This window comes from Neomonachus schauinslandi, chromosome 1 (genome assembly GCF_002201575.2).
Source record: "Neomonachus schauinslandi chromosome 1, ASM220157v2, whole genome shotgun sequence".
Taxonomy (NCBI): domain Eukaryota; kingdom Metazoa; phylum Chordata; class Mammalia; order Carnivora; family Phocidae; genus Neomonachus; species Neomonachus schauinslandi.
This window is the reverse complement of record NC_058403.1, coordinates 78,674,688-78,685,203: the sequence shown is the minus strand read 5'-3', so window position 1 is coordinate 78,685,203 and position 10,516 is coordinate 78,674,688. Positions and strand designations below refer to the sequence as shown.

General features: G+C 43.7%; 1 protein-coding gene across 1 annotated transcript; it reads right to left on the bottom strand.

Moving 5' to 3' along the window:
* Positions 1 to 4,245: 4,245 nt before the first annotated feature.
* On the bottom strand, positions 4,246 to 10,327 carry CRYGS (crystallin gamma S). Its single transcript, XM_021692722.1, has 3 exons — positions 10,274 to 10,327; positions 5,057 to 5,299; positions 4,246 to 4,613 (listed from the first exon to the last, which is right to left on the bottom strand). The coding sequence occupies exons 1-3, from the start codon at positions 10,292 to 10,294 to the stop codon at positions 4,341 to 4,343; spliced, it is 537 nt and encodes a 178-aa protein (XP_021548397.1). The 5' UTR covers positions 10,295 to 10,327; the 3' UTR covers positions 4,246 to 4,340.
* Positions 10,328 to 10,516: the final 189 nt, after the last annotated feature.

Below are 10,516 nucleotides of genomic sequence, written 5' to 3'. Positions count from 1 at the left end.
TCTAACATTCCCCAATTTTGAAGTGTGATGCTTGAGTGAAGAGGGAGAGGTGGGTGGTGTCTGTCTGTGGACAGAGAGGTTTGCCTTGCGTTGAAGTCACACACACCCATGAGGGAGCCTTCTCTCCTGTGCGGACCACAGGCCGATCAGCCAGAGGGCTAGAAGGGCGGTTTGGGGATTCACTGCCCCCTGTCATGTCCCCAAATAAGAGAGATGAGGTAGAAGTTAGAAAGCAGAGGGATTTATGTGAGCTCTAGGGACAGCCCTGTGGCCCTTGGAAACTGGTGGAAGTGAGGGAAATGAGAGAGTGAAGAGGAGGCCAGACTCCCATAGAAATGTAGTTCTTTTGCAAGGCAGTGGGATGGGTTGGATGGTTCTGATGTATGCCTTCTCAACTCTGAAACATCTGCCAAAAATGCAGAGATGCTTTTCTGAAAACAACTGGAGGATAGAAAGAGGTATAAAAAAGAGCTAGACGAGTAAAAAATAAAGCAAAAAAACCCAACAGTTAGGTAACAGAGGTTCTTAAATACTAGGAAATTGGTACTAACAGGCTAAACATAGTGGTAAAGTACAAGTTCCGGATTTATGAATTCGCCCACTCACTAAAATTTACTGTTAATTCCAAAATCACTCCTCATGGTACTTTTGAGGGCATTCAAGGACATGAGCAGAGCAGTAAAAAATTTGAGTCACCCCGTGTTTGTGTTCCCTGCTGAGGTCAAACGAAGGCTCTGCCTTCTGGTTTCAGCTCTCCTACTGTAAACAAGTATTTTGTTTTGTTTTGTTGCCGTCTATGTAGTGCTGTGTTTTCTGCCTTGTTTCCCTCTTGGTTGGTGATTTCACTATATAAATCGACCCCCAGATGTAGCATTGAAGTGCTGTCTGGAGTTCTGAGCAAGCTTTCCTTAGAAAGCTGCCATGTGCCCTACGGAGAGAATCTGCTTGTCAACCTTCATTCAGGCCTGCAATGTTAATGCATCAACAATCCACATCAAATAAAGTTTCTTTAAACTGAAACACACATTAAAAAAAGGTTAAGTATTGATCAGCTGACAAAAATGCTGTGACCAGAAGTTCACGGGCACCTAACCCTATATTTTCTCCAGGAACCACTATCTGCTCTCCAGTACTCAAGTCTTTACAGACCACCACTACTGCAAACATGAGCATTGGCCATCCATGCTATGTGTTTTTAATGCATGTTCTCATTTGAACACCCACAAAGTAGGTGTTCTTTTTGTGCTACAGGTAAGGAAGTTGAGGTTATCTGTATTAACCTGACTTAGAGCTCCCATGTGGAAGTGGGAGGATTTGAATCCATTCCTCTCCCACTCTCCAGAGAGGAAGCGAACTCTCTAGCCTGGGAGCCTGAATGCCAGTTCTTAGAAAAGGCTGATCAGGCCCGTGTATCAGGGCTGTTGGGAGGGCACCAGGAGAGCTGAGCGTAGTCAAGAACATGGCTTATCTGAGAAAGGAAGGGGAAAGAACTGGACACGATCATCCAGATGTAGTCTGGTCAGGCTCTGGCTGAGCAGGGGGGAAAAGATCATCTGCAACCAACACAGAAGAGAGGCACCAGAATGAGGAGTGGGTGCCAACCACACCAAGAGAGAAGCAATGGCGGGAACAGGAATGGCTCAGCCTAGAAATGAGAGTGTGGGGGCCTACAGGAGGGATCCTTAAATACCTAGAGGGCTATCTTGGGAATGAGAACTGGAAGGAAAGCAGGTTCAGAGTTACAGGGAGCAGGTTGTGACTCGGTGTAAGCACCATTTTCTAATACTCAGAGCTCTCCAACAGGCCAAGATTGGGGACTGGTGGTCCATAGGCTAAATCCGGCTGCAGACACGTTGTGTTGATTCACAGCGTTTCTGAAAAATTGTATTTCAGTGCCCTGCTGTGGGACGTGTGTCTCCAGTTTCCAGAGCCTGTGCCGCTCCCTGTGCTTTGAGTCCCCCGTCACTCATGTGTAACTTGACTTGCCCTTCAAGTATCGGGTTGACTGATTTAGCAAATAAAAATACAGGATGCAGAGTTAAATTTGAATTTCAGACAAATGACAAATCCTTTTTCCTGTAACTATGTCCCATGCAATACTTGGGATATACTTATACTGTGTCTATAGTTAGTTATGTCCCAGTACTTGTGATTTACTAATAAGTGTCCCACATTCAATCTGGCAGCCCTACCCTGGAGGCCTGAACTAGGAGCCCTGGAGGCTGCATTTTGAGGAAGCGTGTTCTGTATTTGGGAAATATTCAAAGACTTGTCTCAGAGGAATGCTAGGGATGGAAACAGGGCTAAAATGATCTAAATGGTCTTATTTTCTTGAGATCCCCCATTTCAGAGAGACAAAACAATAAAAGCTAGAGGGAGATAATAATTCTAAATAACAACCCCGGGTGCTATTCTGGTGTGCGTGACAGGTGGGATGCTGGCTTTTGCTGGAACAGCAGAATGTTCTACCAGAACTGGATTGACGGATAGATACAAAAACATAAAGTGTTTTTGACCTCAAATGTCAATTGCTAGTAAAATGCTTGTTAAGTGCAAGTTGACGGACATGTCTATAGCCGGGGACAATGGTGGCAATCCCTTTCTGGATCAGGACATGAACCAAGAGGCATATAACATCCCCAAAAGGTGATTCTGCTTTATCTGTCAAAAGCCATCTTCTACTTCTCCGAGACTGGGGTAAGCAATCCTGACAATTTTTCCATACCCTGCTGCCAGAAGTGCGTTTCTGGTTGTTTTGAACAGACCGTGGCTGACTCCCCCGGGCCTGGAACATGGTGGCAGTTGATACGCGAGCAGAAGCTGGCCCTCACGCACGGTTACCAGAGCCTCCGTTTCTTCTGCAGAAGAGGAGGGGCAAGATCTCTGAGGTCATTTCCAGCAATTGTGCCGCTGCAAGTGTCAGTAGTCTTTGGTCATCAGCTAGCCTTTCTGCACCCTCCTCCTGACCTCCAAGGAATTAGGATGTTTATGTTCAGTGTGACTTGAGTGAGCATTTGGTTGGATGCCCTCATTTTGAAGATAGAGCAAATTCCCTTCATGGGAGGGTGACGAGGGCCAGAGCTCTTTGTGGCTCAGTGGGTGGCCTCCCATTCTTCGTCTATGGTTCATCTTGTCTCCCTCCCTTACTTTTACTCAAATCCTTCAAGGTCCCTCACTCAAAACAGAGAACATGACAAAAGGCAGGGGAAGTTAACAAAATGAAGAAAAATATTTGGGGGAGAGAATGCACTATACACTAGTGTATGGACTGAAATGTACACAAAGGGAATATCCTTAGCAGTTCTAATTTGTCCTTTTCTGGAAAAGCTCCTAGGAGACCTGGGCTCTGCCCTCTCTTTTAAAGACAGGCACGTCCAGAACATCCCCAGGTTGACTCAGATGCTCATTAAGTATTCCTAATGACGCTGGGTTTCCTTCACCATTCTCCTCTTCATCAAGATTAAACAGAGAAAATCTCAGGGGTTACTCTGAGTAAAACTCAAACTCCATTTCAACTATTGTAAAGTCGGGACAAATTATTTGATATGTGCTTTTTACGGAAAGATGGAGCTTAAAGTTGAGAAGTAACTGACCCAGCAAACTCTGAATCTTAAACAAAGGCCTTCAGGTGACTTAATGGCTCCACCATTTTCAAATGATGGCTCTATTTTCACTGTCCATTCTTGAGAGGTATTCTGTCTCCTCCATGAGACCTTCAGGGGACCCTGCCCTTTCCACCTCTTAAATTCCTCAGGGTCTTGTATTTCTATTATGCACATGGACCCCCAGCCGGCAGGTGTTGAATGAATGAGTTAGAAATGAAAGGAAAAGAACAGGGGCTCTGGAAACAAATATCCTGGACCAAACCCCGGTTCCTCCAATCACCAGCTAGTGAACTTGGGCAAGTTTTTTAGTTTCTCTAAGCCTCTGTTTTCTTATTTGTAAAATGCAAAGAAACCACCTCATCTGCAGGGTTGTTGTAAGGAGAAAATGGAATAATGAAGGCACTCAATAAGCAGTAGCTCTTATTGTACCTGTTGAATCTATACCAAACTTACACAATGAGAACCACCACTTGGCAGTATGATTTTCTAACCTTTCAGTGCAGCCCCACCCTGCTTGGCACAAAGTTACAGATTGGCCATCTGAAGGATGAGTTGCTTTGTGTAACTGCCCACTGTGGTGGGCACTATTTTACTGGTCCCTAAGAGTGTTTAAGGAGAAGCATTACAGTCAACAGTGGAATGCATGCCAATTGTTTTATTTATGATGCCTACTTGGATGACAAGGCTAGCCAGCATGTGGCCCCCAGGGAGAAGCCTGTGGCCCCATCCACATCATTACTCCACAATGCGGCGGAAAGACTGCACGGCTGGGGAAGCTGCACCCCAATCGATGGGCTTCCGGTACTCCTTCTTGTCCAGAAGGTACTGCCTGCCACGGTAGTTGGGTAGCTCGTAGAAAATCCAGACGCCGTCCAGCACCTTACTGGAGTGGACCTCTCTCATGTGAAATTGCTCCATGATAGAAGGGCAATCTTCAGTGGTTTCGTACATCTGACCATTAAAATCTCCTTTCTCAAAGATCTGAATCTTATACTGGCCTCCACTAGACTGGAAAAACAAGGGAGGAAATAAACAATGATGATTATGAAAATCACCGACATGTCAAGAACTCCCAGAACGCTGGGGTTCAGAACCCACCATCTTGAAAGCCAGATGATCTGATCTCCCATCCCCGCTGTGCACTGACCGAAACAGCTGACCTTCGGTAGGAAAAACTTAATGCCTTAAAGTACTCAGGAGGTAGAGAGTGCGCTCTGGAAATAATTCGTGTATTCAGTCTTGTGATGAACTGACTTTAGGTTTTATGTAAGCCTCAGCAGGCAACAGAAGAAAACACTGCATTAAAGGGTAGGAAAATGTTAAGAAGATGCTTCCACATAAAAGTAAAAAAACAAAAAGGCGGGGGGGAGTAGGGGCAAGAGAGACAGAGAAGAGCCGGAGCAGGTGAGCGAGCGAGCAAGCAAGCGGAATCCAGCGGGCCCCAGACTCACCAGGTGAACAGCTCGGCAGGAGCTGAGGCGATCATTGAGGCCCATCCAGTGCTGGTACTCGGGGTACTCGCCCCGAGGTAGGATGTACATGTAGCCCGCGAAGTTGGGCCTTTCGTACACGGCCCAGGTGCCTCCCTCCACTCGAATGGAGTTGCAGCGACTCAGGTACATGTGGAAATCTGCACAGTCGCAGTCACAGTCATAGTGGCGGCCTTGAAAGTGCTTGTCCTCATAGAAAGTGATCTGAAGGGCGGGGTGGACCAAGAGAAGAACTGGGGAGTCAGGAGGCTTTATTCATAAAAAAATAAAGACCAAGAACATAATCCCCACTTTGAAAATTCCTTTCTCTTCGATTTTGAGGAGGAAATACAGAGCTCTACCTCACCTCACAACACCTACCTTCTGGCAGACAACTTTAGTTGTCAACAACAGGAATGAGAACTTTCTGAAGGCTTAAAATGAAGCAAAACAAAAGAGTGCCCTAAGATAAGCCAGACCCAAGTTCATGGCTTCCTCCTTTTTGTTCCCATAACTCATGGTACTCATCACATAAGAAAATAAATTATTCACTTATATATCTCTCTCCCATCAGACTCCTAGACTTCTTCCTGGAGCAAAGACCAAGCCTTATTTAAGCTATGGACCCCTGTATCCTGCACTGGACAAACCCACAATAAATGTTGGATGACGATGAGTGAGTTCCAAATGCAGGCATTCACTGTAGGCGATAATGGAAGATATACAGAGAAAAATAAAACGTACCTTAGCCTTAGAGAGCTTATTTTAGATGGATGTGGAGCATACACATGACAATATTTTATGTTCTGTATTATTATTTTATTGCCAACAGAGTAGTTACAAAGCAACAAAATGACAAGTCAAGAATGTTCTTTGCCTCAAACCCTTTACCGAGTTTTCTCCCACAATTTCTGGGGTAAACCTGAGACCTCTAATGGCATGGCGGTGCGCAGCTCTGAGAACCGGGAAATAATAAACCTGGGCTCTTGAGCTGCATCTCTACCGTCAGACTCACTACTTTAGGCAAGCCGCCTCTCTGGGCTCCTGCTTCCCGCTTGTCAGAGGAAGGACTAGATTGAAGCCCTGGCTGTAAAAATAAAACGTTCCTATTTGCAACAGGAAATAGAGTTCTCAGGCACTCCTGGGGCTTCGTGACGCAGTTTCTGAAAACCACCAGACCAAATAGACTGTAGAGTTTGCCCCTTCTTGTTCTATAATTCCACAATCCAAGATAAATGCTAGTTTAGCATTGAAACGGAAAGCAAGGTGTCATGGAGTCCAGCAGTTAATTCCCTGGCGTTATGCTGCCACCTTGTGGCTAATTTGCGTTATCGGTTTAGAAGAAAACCAGGTCAAGCATTTCACAGGAAAGGAGTAGAGCCAGGTGGCCCTGAGAGGATCTCTGTCCAGGGGCAAAGGAAAAAGGATTACCTGTTCAAAGGAATGAAAGAACATGGCCCACTATAGGGACAAGTAGTTCCGCAAGCTTGGCGCATATAGAGTCTGCGCATATAAGAAGTATTCGGAAATAAAGCCAGCAGCCTGCTGCGGATGCCATGCTAGAATCCCTCTGGTGATGATGCGCGTGGAAGCAGGTGGTTGCTATGGGTGTGGTGAGAGATGGTGTGGGCCAACCAAATGCCAACTGCTAGCTGAGGACATGGAGGGAACAAACAGTCAAAAGGAATGGAGGATTTGGTGACTGATCAGATGTAAGTAATGATGGAGAGGTAGAAACCAAGAATGACTTGCAAAAGGCCATAAAACCTCAGTGTTTTCTACCCCAGGGGAGACTTTCTAGATCATAGCCTACTGATGGTTATTTCCTTCCACCTTAATCTACCCTGCTTGTCTCTCTCCTTCTGTTTCCTGTTCCCTACGAGCTTCCTTACCCCTGCTCAGCACTAAATCATCTACTTCATTTCCTTTCTTCCCCTCCCAAATTTCTCTTCCAGCTCCATTTCCCACTTCAGCATAGCAGATTGAGAGCTACATGGCATCCCAGTCTACGGATGAAAACAAAATTGCAGCACTACCAGTTACTGGCTCTGTGACCTTGGATAGGCCACTGAACCTCTCTCTAAAGCTCTGGCTCTTCATTAGTAAAACTGGGTAACAATATCCACTGCAGAGGACTGTTCTGAGGAGGGATAATCCAATAAAGCACTTAGTTTAATCTGGTTCATAATTGCCAATAAACTTTTGCTACTGTTGTTACAGATAAAGAAGTTAAGTGACTTGCCTAAGGTCAATAGCTAGTTACAAGTTCGCTGCAGGCAAGTGAGTGGACTGCTGTGCAAAACTCCTGGTTAGTGACCTGTGATTCATTTTATCTTCTCTCCCTTTGCTGTCTTCCCGCCTGCACAGCTCTGTTCCACAAACACCATTTACTCTCTTAGTAATGGAACAACACTGATTCTGAGTCTGAGAAGCTTTCCCCAAAGCCCTGTGGAAAGATCTTTAGGAAAACTAAGGTAACTTCACTAAGAATTAATAGATTCTAAACTCCTTAATTTAACTTTAATTCAAATTACCTTTGGTTTTTGGTCAAGTTGTCACCCAAAAAGGAGGCTTTGCAAGGGATATGCTATAGGAAATAAAGTTAGTATCTTTTTTACTTGAATGTTTCTCACACTTAGTGCCCCCTGCTCATTTGCCTGGCTAACATCTATATACAGGATGTTCTATAAGGTCACCTTGCTGGCCACCCTTCCAGCAGACTAGCCAGCCATTCCAAAGCTGAAACAAAGTACTGTGTTGCCATGGAGCCATTACTGAGCTCCAGAACCAAGCTCTCCTTTCAGTGGGACACCTTCCAAATCTCAAAGCCCAGAGAATGTTGAACTTCTACTCAATTTCCATTTGCAGAAGGACCATGAAATCTACTCTATGGTGAGCTGAGACTCTTGGGCAAAAAAAATTTGTAGAGAAAGCTCAGAAATAGTGCTGGAGATTTCCCTAGAAATTATTACAAAATTCCTCTCATTTTCGTTTAGTTTTTGAAAAATAGCCTATTAATCCAATATAGCACAAAGAAAAATGTTGAGTATTCCAGAGGTAACAAAACCAAATTTCGTAAAACGCATCGTTTTTGCCAAGCCTATAACTCTGATTAAATTGGTAGTAAGATGGCGGGAAAGGGAGAAGCAATAGAGAAAGAGATTAACTTGCTCTTTTGGCCTAGTAAGCAAGTTAGCTAACCACCATGAACAGGGCAGCTACAAGAAATAAGAGAGCACACTATTACTACTCTGGAAATCTTTGAAAGTGGGGGCATTTTCATCTAAGAGGGTTCTTTTTCTTTTTAAAGATTTTATTATTTATTTGAGAGAAAGAAAAAGAGAAAGAGAGAGCACACAAACAGGGGTGGGGGCAGAGGGAGAGGAACAAGGAGACTCCCCGCCAGGCAGGGAGCCCGACACGGGGCTCAATCCCAGGACCCCAGAATCATGACTGGAGTCGAAGGCAGACGTTTAACTGACTGAGTCACCCAGCCGCCCCAAAGAGGGTTCTGTAACAGTCTTCCCTCAAGGCACATGGCTATTCCTCTAAGGACTTACAATTCTTTTCAGTGGGATTTGCATGGCATGCTTTCAAGAACCTCAGAGCACTAAAAACACTGTCTCATTTTTCTCCCAAAATCTTTTAGATGACGAGTATGATTATTAGTTTTATTTTCCAAGTGGAAAAAAAATCAGGCACTAACCAATTCTGGAATAAATTAACAGGTGCCTCCTGACATGATGTGATGGGAAATATTTGAGGTTGCCTATGTAACTTTCTGGCCAAAGATGGTTAGTCTGAATCTAAACATTGGGAAACAATCAGACAAATGCAGATTTCAGGACTTCCTACAAGACACCTGGTCTGGACTTTGAAAAATGTTAATGTCTCAAACTACAACAACAGAAAGGTAGGGCGACTGTTCCATATAAAAGAGGCTAAAGGAAAAAATGGTTAAAGAAACATGGCAACCAAAGGTAATGCATGATCCCTGACTGGATCCTTTATCAGGGGAAAAGCCAGCCATGAAGCACATTTGGGGAAGCAACTGGGGGAAATTTGAATATAGTTTGAATATTAGGTATTATATTTATTACAAATTTGGGGGACAAGATAATGATAGTATGTTTATTTTTGGAGATACATGCCTAAATATGGCCAAGGAATTAAGTCTATTTACTGTCAAATGGTTTAGTACAAAGAGAGAGACAGACACCCAATATAGCAAAAGGCTAACAATTGGAGAATATAAGTGAGGGATATGCAAGTATTTAACACTTCTTTCTTATTCTTCTAAGATTCAATGGGTTTGAAACTTTTCAAAGTAAAGAGCTGGGGGTGGGGGTGCGGAAATCAGGCACCAATGGCTTTGCCTTACACTCACTCGTCAGTGGAAGAGCTAAAATAGAGAAATGAAAGTAGAATCCCTCATTCCTAAAGCTCTGCTTAAGAGATCAATTTCCAGTCCAACAACTGTGAATCAAATATTTGAGAGGCAATTTTCCTAATGTAAGTAAGCACTTTATTTCAGGAGATGGGTAAGAGTAACTGCTTGAATGAAATGGATATGTAGGATTTAATTCACTTGAATGGTCTTTTAGAACATTACTGGTGGAGGCTAACTTTTACAAAGCAGATTTTTTTTTTTAAAATATTTTAATTTTCAGTAATCTCTACACCCAACATGGGGCTCAAACTTAAAACCCTGAGATCAAGAGTTGCATGCTCTACCGACTGAACCAGCCAGGCGCCCCTCACAGAGCAGTTTTTAACTAAACACTAAAAGTTTTCTACTCCACATACTCCTTTTATCAGCGTGTCCTATTCCTGGGGAAAGTCACAGAACATTGGTTCCTGGAAGGCAGAAATCATGATGATATTTACCTGTTATATACCTGCGCAGTACTGAACATCGCCCCCCCACACAAAGACAAGCCCTTAATAAACTGTTGGGGAATTCTGTCCGAGTAGAAAATATAATGAGCGTTTTTTAATCTTCTCTCCCAATCCCAGCCTTCAAACCACTATCATACTCACCTTCAGGCAAAAAAGAAAAGCTTTTCTCCACCTTTCTTTTAGTGTATCTTTTGGTACATTGGAAAATAGGAAACATTCCGAAAGAAAGGAAACACTGGAAAGAAAGGTACAAAGGAAAAGAAAGTGGTAGGCTATAAATCAGTATGACTGCTAACTTACCTTGTTTCCAGACTTAGACATTTTGGTGCATAGATTGGTTTCCCCAGTGCTGGAATCCGGAATAGCTAGAGAGAGAGGCATAGAGACATTTATAGTGCGCTGGTTTCAAATCAAACTAGTAGGGAAAGCTTAGTCATGAGAATAGGATCCAAAAATTGAGTCAGTCATTTAGAGGCTATTGATGGTTTCTAGAAAAACAATTGGGATTATGAAATAAAGGAAAGCTTCAGTACCCCTTCTAAT

What these genes read in the sequence shown, in the direction of transcription:
- CRYGS (XM_021692722.1), bottom strand. Translation starts at nt 10,294, where the DNA reads ATGTCTAAGTCTGGAAACAAG. An exon ending in TGTCTAAGTCTGGAAACAAG is followed by an intron (nt 5,300 to 10,273) that starts GTAAGTTAGCAG and finishes CCCGCCCTTCAG; the next exon opens with ATCACTTTCTATGAGGACAA. An exon ending in CCTGCCGAGCTGTTCACCTG is followed by an intron (nt 4,614 to 5,056) that starts GTGAGTCTGGGG and finishes TTGTTTTTCCAG; the next exon opens with TCTAGTGGAGGCCAGTATAA.